At 50.5% G+C, this 21,665-nt stretch overlaps 9 protein-coding genes across 9 annotated transcripts; 3 read left to right on the forward strand and 6 right to left on the reverse strand.

Annotated features, from left to right (window-relative positions):
• Nucleotides 1-219: 219 nt before the first annotated feature.
• Nucleotides 220-2,142, reverse strand: ASPGLDRAFT_45548 (uncharacterized protein). The gene is made up of 4 exons (XM_022546273.1): nt 1,747-2,142; nt 1,488-1,638; nt 768-1,422; nt 220-715 (listed from the first exon to the last, which is right to left on the reverse strand). Exons 1-4 carry the CDS (start codon nt 1,846-1,848, stop codon nt 427-429), a joined length of 1,197 nt encoding a protein of 398 aa, XP_022402261.1. The 5' UTR covers nt 1,849-2,142; the 3' UTR covers nt 220-426.
• Nucleotides 2,143-2,364: 222 nt separating this feature from the next.
• rpt3 (proteasome regulatory particle base subunit RPT3) lies at nt 2,365-4,203 on the reverse strand. Its single transcript, XM_022546274.1, has 6 exons — nt 3,933-4,203; nt 3,823-3,864; nt 3,645-3,743; nt 3,309-3,595; nt 2,580-3,243; nt 2,365-2,520 (listed from the first exon to the last, which is right to left on the reverse strand). Exons 1-6 carry the CDS (start codon nt 4,088-4,090, stop codon nt 2,502-2,504), a joined length of 1,269 nt encoding a protein of 422 aa, XP_022402262.1. The 5' UTR covers nt 4,091-4,203; the 3' UTR covers nt 2,365-2,501.
• Nucleotides 4,204-4,394: 191 nt separating this feature from the next.
• ASPGLDRAFT_45550 (uncharacterized protein) lies at nt 4,395-4,981 on the reverse strand. The gene is made up of 2 exons (XM_022546275.1): nt 4,731-4,981; nt 4,395-4,673 (listed from the first exon to the last, which is right to left on the reverse strand). The coding sequence occupies exon 2, from the start codon at nt 4,653-4,655 to the stop codon at nt 4,449-4,451; it is 207 nt and encodes a 68-aa protein (XP_022402263.1). The 5' UTR covers nt 4,656-4,673; nt 4,731-4,981; the 3' UTR covers nt 4,395-4,448.
• Nucleotides 4,982-7,278: 2,297 nt separating this feature from the next.
• Nucleotides 7,279-10,257, forward strand: ASPGLDRAFT_34350 (putative ARID/BRIGHT domain protein (SWI1); the record flags this gene model as incomplete). Its single annotated transcript, XM_022544422.1, has 1 exon — nt 7,279-10,257. The coding sequence occupies one exon, from the start codon at nt 7,279-7,281 to the stop codon at nt 10,255-10,257; it is 2,979 nt and encodes a 992-aa protein (XP_022402264.1).
• A 1,109-nt stretch (nt 10,258-11,366) lies between these two features.
• Nucleotides 11,367-12,125, reverse strand: ASPGLDRAFT_65548 (mitochondrial 54S ribosomal protein mL49; the record flags this gene model as incomplete). The annotated part of the gene is made up of 3 exons (XM_022548908.1): nt 11,367-11,417; nt 11,476-11,864; nt 11,972-12,125. The coding sequence occupies 3 exons, from the start codon at nt 12,123-12,125 to the stop codon at nt 11,367-11,369; spliced, it is 594 nt and encodes a 197-aa protein (XP_022402265.1).
• Nucleotides 12,126-12,399: 274 nt separating this feature from the next.
• On the forward strand, nt 12,400-14,348 carry ASPGLDRAFT_168818 (eukaryotic translation initiation factor 3 subunit E). Its single transcript, XM_022542677.1, has 3 exons — nt 12,400-13,642; nt 13,694-13,888; nt 13,941-14,348. The coding sequence occupies exons 1-3, from the start codon at nt 12,501-12,503 to the stop codon at nt 13,957-13,959; spliced, it is 1,356 nt and encodes a 451-aa protein (XP_022402266.1). The 5' UTR covers nt 12,400-12,500; the 3' UTR covers nt 13,960-14,348.
• A 489-nt stretch (nt 14,349-14,837) lies between these two features.
• On the forward strand, nt 14,838-16,339 carry ASPGLDRAFT_146955 (NAD(P)-dependent alcohol dehydrogenase). The gene is made up of 3 exons (XM_022541901.1): nt 14,838-15,056; nt 15,111-15,239; nt 15,303-16,339. Exons 1-3 carry the CDS (start codon nt 15,039-15,041, stop codon nt 16,260-16,262), a joined length of 1,107 nt encoding a protein of 368 aa, XP_022402267.1. The 5' UTR covers nt 14,838-15,038; the 3' UTR covers nt 16,263-16,339.
• On the reverse strand, nt 16,320-18,918 carry ASPGLDRAFT_123164 (uncharacterized protein; the record flags this gene model as incomplete). Its single annotated transcript, XM_022540379.1, has 4 exons — nt 16,320-16,534; nt 16,589-18,537; nt 18,599-18,687; nt 18,745-18,918. 4 exons carry the CDS (start codon nt 18,916-18,918, stop codon nt 16,320-16,322), a joined length of 2,427 nt encoding a protein of 808 aa, XP_022402268.1.
• A 324-nt stretch (nt 18,919-19,242) lies between these two features.
• On the reverse strand, nt 19,243-20,938 carry ASPGLDRAFT_65552 (sugar porter family MFS transporter; the record flags this gene model as incomplete). Its single annotated transcript, XM_022548909.1, has 2 exons — nt 19,243-20,741; nt 20,815-20,938. The coding sequence occupies 2 exons, from the start codon at nt 20,936-20,938 to the stop codon at nt 19,243-19,245; spliced, it is 1,623 nt and encodes a 540-aa protein (XP_022402269.1).
• Between the last annotated feature and the right edge of the window lie 727 nt (nt 20,939-21,665).

Consider the following 21,665-nt stretch of genomic DNA (forward strand, 5'->3'; position numbering starts at 1 on the left):
AAAAAACCAGGACTGGAACCACGGTTCTTTATCCCTCGCCATTCTGCTTCTATAAAGAATATCTATGGTAATCATGCTGTATAAAGTCAGACTACAGCCATGAGGTTAAAAATAAGTGCAATTGAAAGAAACACTCGGCATTAATTGAAAGCCATTCTACCATTATGTACTTGTAGCAATTCTAGGCTGTCTGGATACTAGACAAGCCTGTGATATCAATTAAACTCAAAGAATTCCATTAATAGCTCATCAAAAAGCAAGTTGCAAGCATGTGCTTGCAACCATCTGCGGGAATCGTCCTCGTCTCCAAGCGATCGTATAAAAATCAAAGCAACCTGCGATATACCTATTTACGCATAAAACCATGAGATAAATCATCCTCCTTCAATCACCTTGTGCTCGTGAAAAGGCGTGGGAGCTGATCATTTATTTGGCCTTGGCAAGACCGACCTCGCCGTTACCAAGGTCATACACGCTGTACCACTTGCGCAAGAACGAATCTCCCAGGATGGCCAAGGGACCAACGGGCTCAGGAAAGTCCATGCCCATGAAGGAGCTCATGCAGCTGCCCTGGACCTCCAAGGTGTAGTCGTAGGGAGTGATGGTGAAGTTGTGGCCGCCCAGTTGAAGAGTGAGGTCAGGAAGAGATGAGCGCTTCTCACAGTCAACGTTGTACTGGCCCATGAAGTTCTTGGTAGCACCAATCTCTTTGTTACTATTCACAAAGGTTAGCTCAATTCCTGTGCATCAGTGTATAGGAGACTCACAGAAGCTCAGCAAGAGTAGAAGGCAGCGCGATGAGCGAAGTGCCAGTGTCCAGAATGACACCAGTGTTGTCAAGCTCGGCAACGTTGTCACCGAGGGCAATGGAGTTGAAATCGACCTCCCAGTAGGCCTGACGGCGAAGGGGAATCTTGGTCAGTTCACCGGTGTAGTGGTCCTTGTCAACACCACCGAAGGTGACCTCCGAAGTGTCACCGTCCTTGTTGGCATCGCCCAGGTAGAAAGCAAAGACGGGATCATCAACCTTCTTCTGGTTGACCAGGCTGTAGAAGGGAGGGACAATCTTGTTGACCGAGATGGTGTCATAGCCCAATCCCAAGATACCGTCGAAACGGCCAAAGGCGAAGGCAAGGCCCGGCTCGCTGGTAGCCTCGGCAAACAGCTGATCCTCAATCTTGAGGTCTCCAATCTTCACGGTGTCTTTGGACACGAAGCCACTCAGACTTCCGGATCCATACTGAATGGAAAACTCGGAGCCGTTCTTCTTGCTTGTGGACGACGCAGAGGAGTCGTATTTGTTGTGAAGGTAGCAGGCGATGGAACCACACTCGGACGAGGGCACCCACAAGTTCGAGCTACCGGTGTCGAGAACAACCTTGAACTTCTGGGGAGGAGTACCAATCTCGATCTCGCTGAAGTCTAGGGAGAATCAATACGAGTTAGCATAAGCGCTATTGGTGGACGTTTGCAAGGGTCAAACATACATTGGGCATTCAAGAAGTTGTCAACCAAAACGTTGTGGCGACCCTGCTCCTTAATGGACTGGTCCTGGAGCAGTTCCTCGTGAACAGAAGGGCGGATGCCCATGTACTTCTGGGAAAGAGAGCGGACATGAGCATCGATGTTGTGGGTGTACTATAGAAATGGGAGCTTAGATTAGCTATCTGAGCCGCACCTTTGACGATGTATTTACTTCTCATGAAACCTAAGGCTTCCAGGAGATGAAAAATATGTCAAACTCACCAGCTGCTCCTCCAAGGGGACCTTGTTGAGCTTCAACTTGTGAACCTCGGCGGACGCACCACCCGCGAGCAGGGCAGCGGCAGCGATAAAGGGTGCCTTCATATTGGCGATAAGACTCAAAAGAGTGAAAAAATGAACCAGTTGCGATGAAAGAATGTGAGTATCTGCGATGGAAACAAACAATAAGGGATGGATGGAGATGGGATAAAGAACAAGAAGGGGAGAGAGAGGTAGAAGAAGGATGGAGGTTGGAGACGGAGAGGAGGTGATGCGGGTGAGCGTGACTCCGATCTGGTTGCGGAGCGACTGTAGGCCACGGGCCGGCCAATCAGATCAGCGGGTCTCAACTGCGTCACTTGGGGGTGTTGATCACGGGGTTGTATTGTACTGTAAACTAGACTATGTAGGTCTTCCTGAGTATGTCTGTTATTTTATGCTTCACTGCTATAGCAAATAATACCCACGTATTTTATGTTTCGTATCGTATCGCTGAGCTGGACGATGATGCAACCGGGCCGATTCCGGCTAGTCACTCTTGGCACCTGGGCTTACACCGATACTGTTGGCCGTTTAAAGTACCTGACATTATCGTGGTTGTTATCTACGGGGTACGGACAGTGTCGGTATCAAGTCACCTTGACGAGTTATTTATTGTACTACATATGACCGCCTACCTAGCGTAGATATGATGCGCCATGCTCAACCTAGTCCAGCCCATAACACAAGAAAGTAAAAGGAAGAAAGCAGTAGCCTGATTAGCGGTAGAACTCGGGTCTAGAAAGTATGTCAGATTAGTAACGGGGGACAACACATCTCCAGGATAAGAAACGTACCGGTCTGATTCCTGGCCTGTCTTCACTTGCGCGGCGTAAGCATCATCAAGGTCCGACTGGATGATTTGGTAACGGTTCTTCCGCACTGCCCGCAAACCAGCCTCCTGCATGACGGCCGCAATAACGGCACCCGACAAAGGCTCGTTGCGGACGATCAGCGAGTCCAGATCCACCTCAGGCGAGAGCGACATCCGGGAGGCGATCGTAGTGAAGATCAGACGACGCTCCCGTCGGTCACGTAGCGAAGGGAATTCGATTTTCCGGTCCAGACGACCGGGACGCAACAACGCAGGGTCCAGGGTATCCGCTCGGTTGGTGGCCATGATGACCTTAACGTTGCTTGTCTGCTCGAAACCATCCATCTGATTGAGAAGTTCCAGCAGAATACGCTGCACTTCACGGTCTGCACCGGTCTGGGCGTCGAAACGCTTCGTGGCAATAGCATCGATTTCGTCGATGAAAATAATCGCAGGCGAGTTCTCACGGGCCATCCGGAAGACGTCACGGACCATACGGGGACCCTCACCCAGGTATTTCTGAACGAACTCCGAACCGTTTACTCGAATAAAACTGGCGGTTGTACTGTTGGCCACAGCCTTGACCAACATGGTCTTTCCGGTACCCGGGGGACCGTAGAGCAGGACACCACGAGGAGGATCGATACCTGATCCACCAGTCAGTAACACGCCTCACTATCATTTATCATCTCCCCAATTCAATAAAACGCACCAATCTGCCGGTAAAGGTCGAAGTGTGTCAAGGGAAGTTCAACAGCCTCCCTAATCTCCTGCTTCTGCATGTCCATACCACCAACATCAGCGTATGTCACATCGGGCTTCTCATCTTCGCCCAGCATCGCAATAGACGAGTCGGCCTCGGGAGGCAGGATGTCAACGAGAGCATTGGAGTGACGGTGGAGAGCGACCGAGGAGGACGGCTTGAGCTTTTCGCGGTCGAGGGTGGACAGAATGCGGACGACATAATTCGAGCCAGTCGAGGACTGTACGATACCGGTGCTACAACTGTCAGCAGCCACTTTATGAAATGTCGGTGATGTGTCCATACTTCTGGTCAATCGCTTCCATGAATTGTCCGATCACCAAAGGCACACTTTGTATCCGCTTAATCTCCTCCTGCGCACGAACGAGCTCCCGCTTCAAGCTCCTGTAGTCAAGTCGCCAATCAGTTTCATGTCTTCTCTATAAAATGATTGCAAGGTTCACGCGAAAAGATAGACATTTACCTCTGTTCATCCTTGATGTATTCCTCTTGGAGTTGAATGTACCTGCAATCAAAGTGGTTAGTACAAGCCACCACACTAAACCACTTGACACGAAACCCAGAAGGACATACTCTAAGTGTCTCTGCAATCTCTTCAGGGTGGCATATTCGTCACCTCCGTCAGACCCTGTGCCCTCCAAGGAGTTGATGTTGGGGATGGTATCCAACGGAGTTGGCTTGTTGTGAAGCGTGACGTTGTTCGCCGGATTCTCCACGGCGACGTCGGCCATGATGGTGAGTTTTTCTCAGTAGGAGTAAAAAGAGGGTCGGTAGAGAGAGGATATGAGGAGAAGGAGCACAGAAAACACGTATACAGTCGTATGCGAGAGGTAGAGGTTCGTCGTCCGATGGAGCTTTTGCTTGATGATGCCCGGCTCAGTCACGTAGCTTGCCATCGCGTCACGTGATCCAGAGCTCGGGTACAATAAATTCCACCACTTGCGCTTCCTTTCGACGCTACAATAACATGAACCCCAAATAATTATCTGGAGGTTTCATTATCACTCACGAAAAAACGCAATTACATGAAAAGCACAGCGGCATAAATCGTTTATTATCTGGCTGATCCAGCTCAACGACTGACTTTGACTATCTTTGGCGCGAAAGATGCTCCAAGGATTCCACCACGGGCAGGTCTTTGGTATTTCCAATTGGCTCATTTGTCAGATGTTGCAGAAATATCTGAAAGTTCTGCTCTCTTTCTGGGGTCCTAAAGTCAAATATTCCCGTCTTCCATATATTGATCGTGATTCCATCGTAGACAGCCTGCAGGATTCTGCCATGTAGAGGTGCCATAGAAGAAAATACAAGAACCTGAGGGTCCATTAGCAGGTAAAGATACTGCTGTCGTCTATTTAGATGGACACTCACAGGGAAAGTCTTATGCTCACACAGGCCAGGCAGCGCACCTTGTTCGTATGGCCACAACAATAGCAAGGACCTCCCCGCGAAGCAACTTCTCTTCCCCCTGGATTGCGCTCTCTAACATGAACATCGTATACGGGAGGCCATGGCCTAATGCGAGCTTGCGCCCTTTCGTAGGTCCCCATGTCAGATTGCATTCACTGAATAGGATTAGTACGATGGTTATATATCTCAGATATTTTCCACTTATCATGAAATACCAATCCGTGAGCGAGTCTAGGGTATGTCCATCTGGGAGCCCCTTTCTGGGACACTCATTAAACTCCCAGCTCATATGATATTTCAGAATCCCGCGCTTCTCAAGGGGTTGTTTCCATTCACTAGCTCTTTGGACATTTTATCATTGTCTTTGAACTCGCCACGGGTATCATTATAGGTAAATTCGTCTCCATCGTAATCGAGGTCGACTGGATACCGGTCAAACATCTCTCGCGAAAGAGGGGCGAAGAAGCATGGCTGTGGCTTTATAGGGTAGCTGCCGTCGTCCTTTATGATCAACGGATGGCATCTAATGGAGAACTTGTCATAGTCGGAAGGATCTAGGAACGGAAAATCCACGTAGAAAACCGAGTTGAAGATTTCAGCGAGACGCCTAATGTATTTTTGACGATCGAATACTGCCTTTGCGGCTCGTGGTGGCTGGCTTCTGCGATCTATGGTGTGAAATATATCTGAGTTGCTGGTATGGTATGATAATGGTATTGTAGGGAGACAACTGAGCCGTGGGACCAGCTAAGCCCTAAAATACTGTTTCTCGGGTTACCTGCATTATTTGTAGATAAAAGAACTTCAAACCGAGCTCTTGACGATGCGTTTCTAGATGTGCAGAGCGTTGGTCCCTCGCCTGCTAAATACGCGAACTGATTTTGATAGCCCTGGCTATATCCATGATTGCCAACGAGATTCATCGAAATTCATTATGAGTGAAGTTGTACTTGATTTCAAACAAAGCAAGGCAATCCAACGTGATAGCAGAGCTAGACTGTTGTCGTATACTTCATTTTCGTTCGGGGAATTTTATAGATTAGCTATTGGTCATTAGGGCAAAGCTGACTGCAACCCAATAGACTTTATGGTAACTATTATTATTATTCTTGCCGAGTCATCTGACATTTCTGCGGTCCTTTTATTTCTCTGGTACTGGAATAGGTAGCATGGTGGTGCAGAGTGTTATTCGTTGGAGTGGTCTAATTGTACTATGTAGAGAATAAATGCATAATTAGTCATCTTTATGCAGCTGCACTATGCACACCGGCAGCGGCGGCAAAATCGCAGGACCGACTTTCTGCTCCTTTTGCCATACGTTGTTCCTCTCGTCCATCCAGCAGTCATTCCAGTCCGTTCATTATTATTATTGATTAAGACGGTTTGTTCCTCGGCATTATCATAATTACCGGGTCTTGGAATTAGTTATCTTTTTTTTTTTTCTCCACGGCCCTGTCTGTTTTCCCCGGTTGCCTCCACTAGGACTGGCATTTCCCTAGGTTCGGTTCGTTCTCTGACAGTCTCTACGATCTTGGTCACTTTCCCCGGACTGTATGAGGTTATTTTTTCTTATTTTAAAGTAATCAAAGACGGTAATCTACGTTTCTTGGTACGTATCCCATACATACACCATCTTTACCCTAAGCGGACACACCCTCTTCTGTGGTCTGCTTGTTGTCACAGCTTGTCTTGTGACCACGTCCGTTCCACACTGGGACCACGCACTTTTCTCGGCCACCGGCACTGCACCCAAGCACGTTGCAGAGGATTAGCTGGGGCTTGGATGGAGGATCTAGGGATGCTGGCCCTAATTATGATTGTTCTTCTCGAAAAATATTCCATTTTCTGTCCATACTAACCCTGCTCAATTGCAGACCTCCTCTCTTCCGTCGTGGTCCCGTGACCAGCCAAGCCTCTCATTCTGAGCGTGTCACGTGCCCGGCCGTTCTCAGCCTCTCGCTCGTTCTTCTTGCTCACTTTCCCTCCCTCTCCTGCTTACTTTGCTTGTGTTGGCTGCTGCTCCTCCTCTCGGAATCCGGCTTCTTTTCCCCCGCTTGCAAGTCGGCGTTTAGAGTTGTCCAGCCTTTGTCGGTATGTATTCTATTCCTGTCTGTTTTTGATCGCGTTTTCTCTGGGAGAGGCCACACTCGCACTACCCGCTGGTGACGGTGTTGCGCTTGCTCGTTCGCCTCGTGTCGCAGAACAAAGCGCGACTCAACCACCATATTCTCACCAACCACTATTCCCCATTACACACACATACATACATATACACCCTTCCCAGAAATTCGACGCGTCTAGACTGGTCTGTCCGTTCCCCAATCTATCATTGGTCTAGTTGCACCCGATTTTGGGTTGTTATGCTGGCCAGGAATGCTGGTAATGCCGAATTGGGGGTGCTGTCATTGTCGCTTTGCCACGCGGTGGATCATTCCTTCTTGCTGGAACAGTCGCTAACCATGTCCTTTGGGGTTATTGCTCTACAGATGGGTTGGCAAAATCACACGACATGAATGCCTGGCTAGCCGACGCCCCGAACCTCCCAAGCCATGACAATGGTACTTTTAATCCGACAACCATTGATCCTTCCGCTGCCTTCCTCAATCCCTCTCCTACCCCGGACCCCAATCAATTCCAACAGCGCATGTTCAACGGCCTGTCGCGAAATGTCTCTCCCGGTTTCCAGAACCCGAACCAAGTGATCCCCTCCAAACGACCGCGCCCCGAGGATGGGGTCGCCATGTCCCCGCGACCTGCACCTGGGGGTATAACCGCGTCGCGCTCGCAAACACCGCACCAAGTGTCTTTCCCGGGGTATCAACCGCCAGTAAATGGCACACCGCAGTTTCCCGCCCATCCTACTCCGTATCAGCACCTCCAGCGCGGCGCCTCTCCCAGCATCACACAGTCTCCAGTCATGCAAGATTTCGACCAGAACAGTGTCCAGCGAATGGGAACCGCCTCCCCAAGTCCGTTCTCGCCCGCCGGCCCCCATGTTGGTTCGCAGATGTCCCCCTCGCAGTCGGATCATCCAAGCCGCGTGAACACGCCGCAAAGTAGCACGTTTATGCCACCCAGTCAACCCTTCGCGCAGGCTGTCGCACCTCAGTTCACACCGACACCACCGACCATGACCTCAGCTGGTGTTCAACCACCCATGCAGGCTCCGTTTGGCGCGGTGCCCCAGGGGTATCAGCAGGCCATGGCACTTCAGCAGCAGCGACTGCAAGCCATGCAGATGCAGAACCCCGCACGGCCTATGAATATGAACCCGGCCATGATGGGTAGACCCATGGCGCCCGGAATGAATCCCATGGCACCCCAGCAGGTGGCAGCTCTTCGAATGCAGCAGAAGCCCTCAAGCCCGGAGGGTTTCATGAGATCGCTACAAAAGTTCATGATGTCGCGAAATCTACATTTGGATCTTCAGCCCATTGTTTGCGGTCGTCCAATTAACCTAGTCCAGCTATATGCGGCGGTCATGAAGCTGGGTGGTTCGAAAAAGGTCTCAGCGGCCAACATGTGGCCTGTGATTGCGCAGCAACTACACTTTCCACCAATGCAATTTCAGATAGCTGTCCAAGAACTTCGAGAACACTATGCGCGAAATCTTGCGGCGTATGAGCAAGCTTTCCTCAGCACTCAGCAGAAGCAATCGGGGGATCAAATGCAGCAGCAACCACCACCACCACCACAACAACCACAACAGCCGCAAAATTCGTTGCCCCGAACCGTGAGCGATCCTTCTGCGATGCAATTCCAATCCCCTACGAATAAGGCGGGCCCGGGTTTCGACGCATCGCAGCCACTCGCACAACCCTCAGCCGGCAGCGCGGCGTCGGTATCGAATAACATCGGGCACAGTGCGTCGAATGGATTTGCGGCACCCTCCCAAGCCAAGATTTCGAATAAGCCACCACAACATCGCCTTAGCATTTCCCAAACCCCGGGGACACCACAAGATCCAACTAGTCAATCACCAGGTCAGCCGGCCGCGCAGCCTGGAAAGACTGCTGGGGCGCAACCAGGGAAACCATCTGAACCCATTGACACGTCGTCTGATCAGCCATTACAGCATCCAATTGAGGAGACGTTCAAGCCGACGGTTCTTCCCGAGAGCCAACTTCATGGCCCTATCCAAGTGGATGAATTCGCCCAGCTCGGTGAGGACATCTCAAGGCTGAAGCCCAACGTGCCGGCATTTGGGGAGCTTGGCGTGATTGACATTCACGCTCTTACTATGAGCGTCAAGTCAGGGATCCATGCAGAAATGCGCATGGCATTGGATACTTTGACATTGCTTGCCAGCGAGCCGAACGTCCCCATATCGCTGGAACACTGCGACGATCTGGTCGACAGTCTAGTCGAGTGCGCTGAAGACCAGGTTGAGCTGCTGGCAGAGCATGCGGCCGAAGTGTCAGATGTCATGCTCCTCTCTTCGTATGAAGAGATCATCCGCGGGTGCCAGACTGAATGGACATCCCTGGCCGATGTTCCGGAGTTTGGAAGCCTGGACTACGAGCTAGACCGGGCGGTAGATCGTCTGATTTGTATCACCACGATTCTGCGAAATTTCTCGTTCACTGAGTCGAACTTTGGCGTATTGGCCAATCCTACGGTCGTCAACCTCATCGCCACGATTATCCGCTATCTAGGAACCCGAAACATGCTCTTGCGAACGCATCAAAACACATTGGACTTTATGAAGGACGCTGTCATCTTTCTGGGTAACCTTGGTCACTTCATTCAGTTATCCGGAAAAGACGAGGCCCACTGTCTCTTACATTTCATCCTATCGTTTGCTCCGTTCCCGCTACCTACTCTCTCTTCCGAAGGGAGCATCATGTTCACACCATATAATGCCGCCATTCACAAATACACACCCGCAGCGACGGATGCTCTAGCCAAGCTGCTGGCGCGGGATGATCCGAATCGGTCAAACTTCCGTGCCATTTTCTTGGGAGATGCATCTTCGACACCGCAACCGGAATTACTCACACGTGCATTTGGCCTGGCCATTTGCGCTATCCCTGACCAACCGCGGAAACCGCTCGCCTTTGCGGATGCTCGCAAGGTCTTTCTACTTCAAGGGTTACTTGCGGCTGATGTTCTCGCTGGATATGCCGATGCGCCTCTGGCCAAATCCTGGCTTGAATCGACTGATGGATTCGCAGTCCACCTTCTCCGGCTTTCCTGCTTAATGAGCACGGAACGCGTCCCACCACCATTCAATCCACACGCTCGCCAGAGTCAGGTTGCGAGAGCACAAGCAGAGGAAGCATATGCATATAGCTCGATCATCAACCGAGGCTTGGCGATCCTGCGCCGGCTTGCAGAAAAGTCGAAGCAAGTGGATGACACTTCCGGGTTACGATTCCCATCCGGGATCGTCCCGAAGAAAGAAAGTTTACTCGGGGCATTGCTGATGCCCCAAGTGGACCCAGGCGTTATTCGGCAACTGTTAACTTATGCGCGACTGGCGGATTGACCCAAGTGTTCATTTTTCTATTTTCAAGAGGGCGTCGTGTGTGTTTCGTGATCTCTGCTATTTCATGTCTTTTTTTAAGCGGAAGGAACCTACTAACTGGTACTATTTATCGCCTCTTTTCGTTTCTCTCGTGTCCTTTCTTCCTTCCATACTTAAACCTCCCTCCTTCCCTCGTTTCTTTCTTGTCCTCTTTTTCACCATATAAAGCCAAGTACTTAAAGCCTCATTTCTCTTCTTTTGTTTCATTTGATGTCGTTTGGCGCCGGTCCGGTGGGATTGGGATGATTATTGTCGGGGCATGACCATACAAGTGTATCTGTTTATCACTGTACAATGCTCAAAACCCCCCTCGGGGCGAAGAGGAGATCATTTTTACATTATTCATTTCATGCATGATGTTGTCTACGGTAAATTTTCATTTGAGTTCTTACTCTCTAGTTTGGTCTTGTCTGGGTCTTGTTGAATGGTATGAGTATGTTGGTTTTGTTTATTGTCATTGAAGCAAATAAAAGGCAGATTCAATTGTGGATAAATAGAATAATCATGATTTGCTTAGCATCAATTCATTTCATTTCGTTTGAATACTAGGTCAAAAGTAGATCAAAGCAGTAAACATAGATGATAAATACCCAGACAAAAACAAATGACTACTTTTGCGCCATCTCCATTAAAGAAAACTAGAAAGCGAGGAAAAGACACAATGCCAACCATAAAACGAGAAGAGATGAGAATGAGTAAGAGTCATAGTTCATAGACAGACATTGACAAGTACAAGGAGAGCAGCAGTAGATGGTGCAGAGAAACACGCGAGACGGAAAATAGCAGAACGCCAACAAAAACGAAGAATAATACAGGGATAATAAAGAAAAACGGTCTTGATCTCGTGTCATTCTGCTGTCCTTGTTTTCGAGGTTTAAAGTTTCTTTTTTTTTTGTTTCTTTTCTCGTCATGTCCAACATCTCCCAACAATTCTTTACTTTTTTGAGGGCGAGGTGTGCGTTTCGCCCGTTCATTCTGAGTGGTATGAATAAGATGGATAAAGAGCTGAGGTTGTACAGAGTACGCGGCGGATAAGATGTAAATAAATCAATTCGAGGGTACTTTTTAGATTAGAAGTTGCGTTCCGATAGGAACTTGAGGATCTCAGGTTTCCTCCAGCCCTGTAATGAGTTAGCACCATTTCTTATACCACACTGAAAGTAACCGGAACCCAAATACCTTAACAATTATATGCCCAGTAACTCGGTTAACCGCAACATCTGCACTCTTCGGCGCACGCAGATCACCCGACTCAAACCCCAAATACCGCGCAAGATCACTCCTTAATGCGTCCAAATCCCCCTCGGTCTTCTGAACCTTCGTCTGCCGCTTGGTACCGCCGGCTTTTGTAACAAGGTATACAGGGTATTGATTCGAAGGGGTGCGACGGATGAAGTAAGGGAGGTTGGTAAGTTGCAAGTTGGCGGCAGAGGGCGGGGGGATGGTGGTTGTGGTGGTGTGCTCTTTGTGGGTTTGGGCTTGCGTTTGGCGGCGGATTTGGGCCAGGAAGGAGCGGGTTTGTTGGGTTGGGAGGGCTGGTGTGGAATTGGAGCGTTGGAGGGGGGGTTCTGGGATTGGGGTCAGTATGTGAGGTGATTTTATGTATGCCCTTGGTCCGTGGTGGGATGGTGTGATGGGCAATGTGATGGAACTGGCAACGCGGGAGGTGACTTACGGCACTTGGGGAGTCTAGAGGACGAGGAACATAATGTTGAAAAAGTGTTTGTCTTTGGGGAGGCAATGGAGGAGGAGGCGTTAAGACGCAGAGGCATTGTGGTGGACTGCTTGCGAACAGCCGATGAGACCGGGAGGTGGAGGAAGGAGGACATTTTTGTGGTAGAGTTTCTCAATGGTATAAGTGGAATCAATCAACGCGATAGAGCAGCCCAGGTATCAAATCGCAAACTTGAAGAGCTCTGCCACCGTTGAGGCTCCGGGATAAGTCTGCAAGTCACAATAAAGCAGTCCAGTCGGGGATCCGGTTTCTCTTTTCTCTCGCGATTTTCTTTGCGCCGCGCCGAAGCTCATTACACTAAACCATTTCGGGACTAGTGTCACCGCCAGCCCTCCCACCCACATTTTTCACCAGCGACAAAGACGACGCCCGCACAGTGACTTCGACCACCAGACCCCGTCGCCGTCCACGCTGTCTCTTTCTTCCTTTTCCCTTTATCTTCCCTCTATATCTTATTCATATAGCTGCCATGGCAGCCAACGCTCCCCCCACCGCGGAGACGCTGCTCAGTGGTGCCGCCGCTCACCCACCCAATACCGCTGAAGAGATCGCCAACCAGTATGACCTGCTGCCCAAGTTGATCCCCTTCCTCGACCGCCATCTGGTGTTCCCTCTGCTCGAATTCGGCTCGGGGCAGGAGGACGAGAAGGAACTCACCCGTGCGAAATATGAGCTCCTCAAGCACACGAACATGACCGACTATGTGGCCAACCTCTGGCAGGACATCAACGACTCGGACTCCATCCCCGACGAGTTCGCGAAGAAGCGTGAGGAGGTTCTGGCCAAGATGCAGCAGTACCAGGATGAGAGCGCCAAGATCACCGAATTGCTGCAGGATGAGGGCGTCGTGGGCAACTTGCGGAGCGACAAGGTTGCCAACTTGAAGTTCCTCGAGGAGGAGCACGGTGTCACCAACGAGATGGTCAACAGCCTCTACGACTACGGACGATTCCAGTACAGTTGCGGAAGCTACGGGAATGCCGCCGAATTGCTCTACCAGTTCCGTGTTTTGTCCACCGACAATGACAAGGTTGCCTCGGCCACATGGGGTAAGTTGGCATCGGAGATCCTGACCACCAGCTGGGAGGGTGCGATGGAGGAAGTCCAGAAGGCCAAGGACTCGATCGAGACCCGGTTATTCAACAACCCTCTGGGCCAGCTCCAGAACCGTTCCTGGTTGATCCACTGGTCCCTCTTCCCCTTCTTCAACCACGACCCCGCCCGCGATGTCCTGACCGACCTCTTCTTCTCTCCCGCCTACATCAACACCATCCAGACTCACTGCCCCTGGGTTCTGCGCTACCTGGCCGCCGCCGTAATCACCAACCGCAACCGTGCCCACCGCAACAGCAGCTTGTACCACAGGCAACTGAAGGACCTCATCCGTGTCGTGCGTCAGGAGGACTACGAATACAGCGACCCTATCACCGACTTTGTCAAGGCGCTCTATGTCGACTTTGACTTCGAGGAGGCCCAGAAGAAGCTGGTTGAGGCTGAAAATGTGCTCCGGGGCGACTTCTTCCTCGTTTCGGCTGCCGATGCTTTCATTGAGGCTGCTCGTCACTTGATCTCGGAGAGTTACTGCAAGATCCACCAACGGATTGACATCAAGTGCGTTCCGCTTTTATAAATATGTTTGCAATCAGAACTAACGGTATACAGGGATCTGTCGACCCGCCTTGGTCTGAACCAGGATGAGGGTGAGAAGTGGATTGTCAACCTGATCCGCAACACTCGTGTCGATGCCAAAATCGACTACCAGGAGGGTACTGTCATCATGAACCACCCTCCTCAGTCAGTGTACCAGCAGGTTATTGAGAAGACCAAGGGTGCATTCTTCCGGACACAAGTCCTGAGGTTCGTTCTCCCCCTGCTTATTGATTGGTCAACATTACTAATGAGCCTCCAGTGCGGCCGTCGCAAAATAAATACCCATGTGCTGCGACCCCTCCGTAACGGGAACGTCTTTTTCTCTTTCATGTTAGTATTGCCCGCCATACTGCGCGGGTTTCTTGAATGATGGGAACCAAGCAGAGTGGCATCAGGCTGGCGTTCAGGTGGTTCGCCTTTTTATGTTTCTTTTGTTCTATTTTTGTTTATTTCATTTTTCAGATACGTTTTTTAGTTGGCCTTCCTTTCCCGGGAGGTTTATTGAATCTGATGCTGGGGGAATATCAAAAGCAATACGCACCGTTAAAGAAACAAGCAGGAAGGAGAGCAGAGTCTTCCTCTGTCCTTATTTGGGCAGAGGTAAACAGTGACATGAGACAAGTGATTGATGTATGCTGTTACGAATGTCTATACCTATAGAGATGTGAAAACTGGCGGGCTGTCGATTAGATATACATGTTTCCCTTATCCCGTTCTAGATTCAAGAACCATCTCACATTGAAGCCCTAATCTATCAAAAACTGATTCCTATTTGACTTGTAAACTTCTGGAGATCAAGAAGATATGATCTACCATGATGCAGTCGTTGATACTGGCGTCTGTCAGGTAACTGGTCCCGTACTCGCGGATATACAGTGTTGCTGTGCATGTTATTTTCCTTGGCGTCAGGTCTAAACTAGCTCTATATAGTACAATCCCTTCCAAACAACCCCAACATAAACAATAACAATTTACCGAACCCTCTCAGCCCATGACGCCGTAGTGACACCAATTTACCCGCACAATTACCCGGCACCCATTTAACCACAACCACGGGACCCTCACCTTATCTTATCTCCCCGCGGAACCGGATCAGCCACGACCTGGCACCCCTCCGGAACCGAAAAACCATGCATAACATCACAACCAACGGAACCGGACAGTGGAAACAATTCAGGCTGAATAAACCGAAAAAAACCGACCGACAAATACGGAGTGCACAAATGGCGGCGCTAAAAATAAATGTGGGATTGGGGGTTGTGAGCGGGGGGTTGAAATAGCTGTGGTCCCCGTGGATTTTCTTGGTTTTGTCAACTCTCTGTTTACATACTACACTTGACACAAGGAAGAAGACAAGATGTCGGGTATTAAACACGTTAGTTCTCTATGTTCTTGATGGTTTTGATGGAATTGTTGCTAACGAGTGCAGACTACCAACCAATCCTGCGTGCTCGTTCCCCAGAGTACATTCCGCTATGAAACCCGTGATATCCCAACACTCAAGTCAGACCGCGATGTGATCGTTCGAGTCGTTGCAACCGGTCTCTGTGGTTCTGACGTACGTTTCCCAAAACCCAGCAAAAATATGAAGAAAAGAAGAACTCATGTTGATAACGTGTAGGTCCACTACTGGCACAACGGCCAACTCGGCCGCTACGTCGTCACAGACCCCCTCCTCCTTGGCCACGAATCCTCCGGCATAATCGCCTCCCTCGGTCCCAAGGCAGAAGCTGAGGGCCTCACAGTCGGCGACCGCGTCGCCCTCGAACCCGGTGTCGCCTGTAACACATGCCCACCCTGCCGTGCTGGTCGATACAACCTGTGCCACAACATGGTCTTCGCCGCGACCCCTCCCATCGACGGCACCCTGTGCATGTACTACCGCGTGCCCGCTGAATGCTGCTACAAGTTGCCTCCGCATATCTCGCTGCGGGACGGTGCGTTGGTCGAACCGCTTGGTGTTGCGGTGCATGGGTGTCGGCTTGGTGGGGATATGCAGGATAAGGCGGTTGTCGTGTTTGGGGCGGGGCCGGTGGGGTTGTTGTGTGTTGCTGTTGCGAGGGCGTTTGGGGCGAGTACAGTTGTTGTGGTTGATATTGTGACGAGTCGGTTGGAGAGTGCGCTGAAGTATGGGGCTACGCATACGTATCAGATGGGCGCGGGTTCGCCGGAGGAGAATGTGGAGGCGCTTTTGAAGAGTGCTGGGTTGGAGCATGGTGCAAATGTGGTTCTTGAGGCTACGGGTGCGGAGCCGTGCGTGAACACTGGTGTGCATGCGGTTGCGCCTGGGGGGACGTTTGTGCAGGTGGGACTTGGGAAGTCGAATCTTTCCATTCCTGTTGGTCAGATCTGTGACAAGGAGGTTGTGTTCAAGGGTTGCTTCCGGTATGGGCCTGGGGACTTTAAGTTGGCCGTTGGGTTGTTGAACTCGAGGCGGATCAACCTGGATGGTATCGTCACGCATGAATATCCGTTCTCGCAGGTCGAGGATGCGTTCAAGAACGTCCTTGGGCGTGCTGGTATCAAGACTGTGATTTATGGTCCGGAGGTTGATGAGAATATGGCGAAAAAAGCAGCCTAGATTATTGTTCTATAGACAGTTAGACATTTGAAGGGGATAGATAAAAGAAAAATATAATTACCCACCTGTTCCATTCCATGCCATGTCCCATAACCAGTACAATCCACTTTCAACATCCCGGTAGCTGTCTTCTACACCCCTGGGAGAGGCACTAGTCCCATTCCATTCATATTCGGCCGGCATCTGCCAAACACCTTGTGGCTGCAATTGTTCCGACGATACGTACTGCTGCTCACTTTGAACAGGCACATTGATATCACCCGGAGCCATAACTAACTACATTAGCAACCTGATATGACCTAAGCACAAGGGAAGGAACATACCACACTGAACAGACGTCAAACTCTCATTTAACCGATGCGCCCTACTAACATCCAACCACCCCTGACTGCCCGCAAGCGGATCCGACAACTCCAGCGACGCATCAAGCGGTAACCGCAGCGTATCCTCGACAGACATACAGCAAGGATCCCCCAGATTCTGTTTATCCTTATCCCTCTGATGCCCCGTTGACTGATTCGCCCCCGTAATCGGAGCCAGCATGGCTGCTGATTCGCGACGGAGAAGCATCGTAACAACGTTCTTAAGCACTGTAGTACTTTGTTTCGATAGTGCAGATCGCTTGCCAAGTAAGTCCTGTAGGCGAAGAATGCGGGTAATAGTGCGCTTAACGTCCTGCGCGGTGTTGGAGAGAGGTTCTGAAAGAGCCATTACAGCTAGGACGATGGCGGCGTTGAAGAGGTTGATTGCGAGGAAGGCGACGAGGTGGCTATCTGTAGCTAACTGAGCAAGAACTGGTAGTTCTGTTACTCGTGATGTGCGTACTGCGGCGTTCATCCAGAGTTCTGAGCTGGCTGTTTGGGAGAGGTTCGGTTTGGGGGATGCGGCGGTCATGGGGTCTACCTCACAAGTTCCTGGTGAAGGACCGTTTGTAGTCGTAGAGAGATGGTCAACTTGTCGCGCTAGTAATGGTCGGTGCATGACGATGAGGACGTTGTCATATGTCAGGTGCAACGATAACGACTGCAAGGCATATGCTTTCGCATCTGAACCGCCGTCAGAGCGGAAATCCCGCTGAAGATCCAAAACAAGGTGATTTGGTAGACTATTTCGCCATTTTTGGAGGTTCTGCGTGGCTTCCTTGACCAGCGCGGCGTATGTGTCTCCGGCCAATTGGTCAGACGTCCTCGAGGTACGTGAACCAAATATAATCTCCAGGGCTGGCGATGCAATCAGGTAGAGACGGTTCAGCTCCCGTTGGTAGGGAGAGTAGCATATGGAGCTCTGATCTTGCCTTGGAGAGACAAACGATGGGTTCTCCCAAACGTCTGCTGGCATGTTGATGTTGCAGTCTTTATCGTTGATTCCCAATGGTCTTCCATAGGTAATTGAAGCGAATCGGTCCCATGTGTAAATTGTCCACCAAACCCTCTTCCTCTCCTCAATATCTTCAAAATTTCCTCTCAAAGGCTCTCGATGCATCCCCAAAGCCTGCGACATCTTGATAGTCGCACCCAGCAACGAAAAAGAGAGGTTAGGACGGCCATGATAAACATGATACGACCCAAGCAGAATACACGTCTGCGCAGCGGTGATGGACGGCTGATCCATTAATTCCACCAAGTCACCCTCGACAAGCTTGACCAGGTCCGCGCTCCATTTTTTCCAGTCGGGACCATTGTCGACCAGCTCCGTACCACTCCTCTGAGACCTATACCACGCCGCCACCCCAAGCATCACGGTCAACAGTATAAGGAAAGGCCTCTGCGATGGATACGCAAACCCATCCGCGATCGAAGCCAGCTTCCTCCGAAACTTCGCTTCATAAATCACCAGCGAGAACCAATGTACGGAATCGAAGTAATCCTCCAACAGCCCATACACAAGCTCCATTGGAGGCAGCAGCTGACCCAGAATAGAAGATATCGGTAGCCGTTGCCCAATCGTCGCAGAGTATGTAACAGGTGCACTGGTGCTGGCTCGATAACCCGGTATAGCGGAGGTAGTCCGTTCGTCGATGTGCTGGCTGCCCAATTCGCAGATTTTGCGCGCAATTCCTATTGCTGATTCCGCTTCGCCGCAGTCGAGTGATGATTGTGGGCTCATGTCTGTTGAAGCGGCGCCGTCACTATCTCCGGTTGGCATGGGTGCGAGTGCGGGTGCGGTGGTTGCTCGAGGCTCCGTGTCACTTCGAGGAGCATTGTCGATATTCCAGGTTTCTTCAGTAGGAGTCGTTCGCGAGGGATTGGGGCGACGTCGTTTAGGTTTCTCGTTACTACCACATTATCAAGCATTAGCATGCGCGCCTACAATATGGGCCATGCGCAATAGCTCACCGCGAATTCTCCTTCCGTGCCGGCGCCGAAATCGGTCGACAATCCACATTCGCGCGGACACATAACGAACAAGGCCGGAATGGATCGCACTATATCACCTTCACCTTTAGCACATCACCCAAAAGCCCTATCTGGCGATTTCTTACCCTCGACTTATGATGCCGACATCTTTCGCATGCGCTGCTAACCCGAGTAGGCAACACCGAGCGACTAACCCGCCTCCTCTTCACCGATGAAGCTTCAGGACTCTGTTCCGGTATCGCATGACCATTGGTCTGCTCTTGCACCTCAATGAGGTCTTGCTCTTGGTCCAGCGCCATGGCTGTAGCCATTGTTTTGAGTTGCAGGAGACTTGTCGATGGATAAATTCTACGAGACAGTCGGCTTCTTTCCCCGCGTTCTCCACAGTGTGGAGAGTGATTAGTCAGGGAACATGCGGAGTTCCTGATTGCAGGTTGTTTTAACCATGGCTCGTTTAGTTTACCAGGGGTGGTTACGTGGGAGAGATTGTGGTTCTGTTGATGGGAGATTTCAATTGATATCATAAGTATATATACATCATCAGGTGCTGAGAGTATAGGGTGTTCTAAGTAGTGATATATCTATCGTGTACACATAACTATATCGTCAAACAAATGATACGGTTAAACAACTTCAACATGCCCAGTCTGACCCTCCAAACCGCTCGTCTCTTGCTTAGCACTAGCAACAATAGCACTCTGGCTGACCAACTCCTTCTCAATCTCAACATAGCGGGCCGGCCGCTTAATGTTAACAGCCTCGGGGTTACCGTTGACAAAGAGGCTCGGATTCTCATGGAAGAACCGGTCAATGTCCTCCAGAGATCGATTAGCCGTCTCGGGATAAAAGAAATACACCGTGGGGATGAAAGCAAAGTTGAAAACAGTCCAGATGATGTAGAATTTCCATCCAAGACTCTTGATGCCGACGGGGGTGACTTCGACAACCATGAAATTAGTTGCCCAGTTTGTTGCGGTACCCAGGGCCGCGCCTTTTGTACGCATGCTTAGGGAGTTCAGTTCGACGGGAAGCAACCATCCGATACCCTGATAACTGCAGCCGAAGAACACATAGTAAGCGAAGAAGAAAGCCACTGCAGCAGACGCCACCTCCTTGTGGTGTGGGTAGCCTTCTTTTTCATTGAACCGCAGGAGAACAGTAATGAGCAGGTAGCACGTCCCCTGGCCCAAGGCGGCAAACATGAGTATCGAGCGTCGACCCCAGTGCTCAATCTTGGGGATGGCCACCATACTTGCCAGGAGATAGGAAACCGAATTACATGCTGCCAGCAGACGGGCGAGCATCTCAGATAGTCCGACGGATTGCATCAGGACAGTGGGGAGGTAATAGGAGGTTACATTGATACCGGCTAACTGTTGCATGGCCTGGGCGCCAGCACCCAGGATCATACGGCGGAGTGGTTGGGTATCACCGTTGTTCTCACCTGTCTTGCCGCGCAGCAGCTGGCCCCAGGAGACGTCGTGTGCTCTTTCAAACTCGACAGTGCCAATAATCTCGGAGTAGGCTGTGATAATGTAGGGGTCGTTGATGTCCTTGCCTTCCAGGTCGGCGATGATCTGTTGGGCTTCGTTTGCTTGGTCACGGTCACAGCTGATCAGCCATCGAGGCGACTCGGGGAGCCACGGGACGGTCGCATAGAGGACGATAATGAAAACAATCTGGAACGCAAGAGGGAACCTCCAGGATACTGGCCCAGGAACAAATGAAAAGGCAAACGTCATCCAGTTGGATAACGAATAGCCAGCAACGTTCATGACCAGTTCAATGATCACCAACTTTCCTCGCCACTTGATCTGGGAGGTCTCGCCCTGCCAGACAGGTGCAGTGGAGGTGTTGATACCGTTCCCGATTCCAGCAACGACCCGACCAACAATCATCTGAGGGACGCTGTATGAGGCAATTTGCAGGATCGCGCCGACGGTCATGATCGAGGTTCCTGTGAGGATAGACTTCTTCCGGCCTAGTCTTTCACCGAGCCACATGGCACCGATTGCCCCGAAGAAGCAACCAACATCATATAGTGCAGTGACGGTTCCGATGAGGCTTTCGTTATTGTTGAGGCCGTGTACGTTCAAGAAGTCCTTGGTGACGATGACACCGGCTGGATAGAAAGGCAAAAAGTCAGTACAATGAATCACCATCTAGCAAGCCAAGATGTGCATGAGATAGCATACCGAAAACACCCTGGTCATAACCAAAAAGCATCATATCCGTTGCACATGCAACGGTAACCCAGAACGTCAACCATCCTCCCTTCAAGCCAAAGTATGGCTGGCTCAGCGTGTAACTCCCGGCCATGACTATGAGGGATTTGAAACGAGTAGTATGTCTTCAATGGCAACTTGAGGAAACTTTTTCTAACCCCATAACAAAAACAACGGAACCGCCCCTGATAAATATACTTCGGAACCAGAGACCAAAACCAAAAAACTGACACCAGACCGGAATCAGCCCGGCCTAACCCCATATTTTCAAATTTATACTAGCGCAGTCTGGGGTGACAACCGGAGAGGCATTTTTGACCTGGTCTGACAACAATTCGGCATCATCTGGGGTAAGTATCGGCATCTGCGGTAGGGAACTTGTCCTCCTCGGCATACACACGGCCCAGGGGGCTCTGTTTTGCTGGCTGTGATTGGATCAGCGATTCATGCTTTCAAAATCCGGGGAATGAGATGATTCGGCCAAAGCTTCGGGGAAATTGGCGCAGTTTGCCGGTGTTGTATGGTTGTCACTTCCGCCGGATGTTCTCGTGTATGTTCGGTTCCGGGGGTGCCAAGTGTGTTTCGGTTCCGAACAAGCATCCAGATCTGATATTGTAGACGGAGTTCGAACATATTAATGTTGAGAAATATAAAGAGTATACCATAATTCAACACATTCTGCTACTTTGGAGGGAATGAGTAGAGCGAGGAGAAGCGGTTGATGTGGGTATGGTGATGTGGGATGAAGCCAATAGCCGTAATGACGCCGTGTCTATCAGAGAAACAATTGTCAATATTCAGACGTTGAATTTGCAGGTCTG

The sequence above is a fragment of the Aspergillus glaucus genome (genome assembly GCF_001890805.1).
Source record: "Aspergillus glaucus CBS 516.65 unplaced genomic scaffold ASPGLscaffold_7, whole genome shotgun sequence".
In the NCBI taxonomy this organism is placed as follows: Eukaryota; Fungi; Ascomycota; class Eurotiomycetes; order Eurotiales; family Aspergillaceae; genus Aspergillus; species Aspergillus glaucus.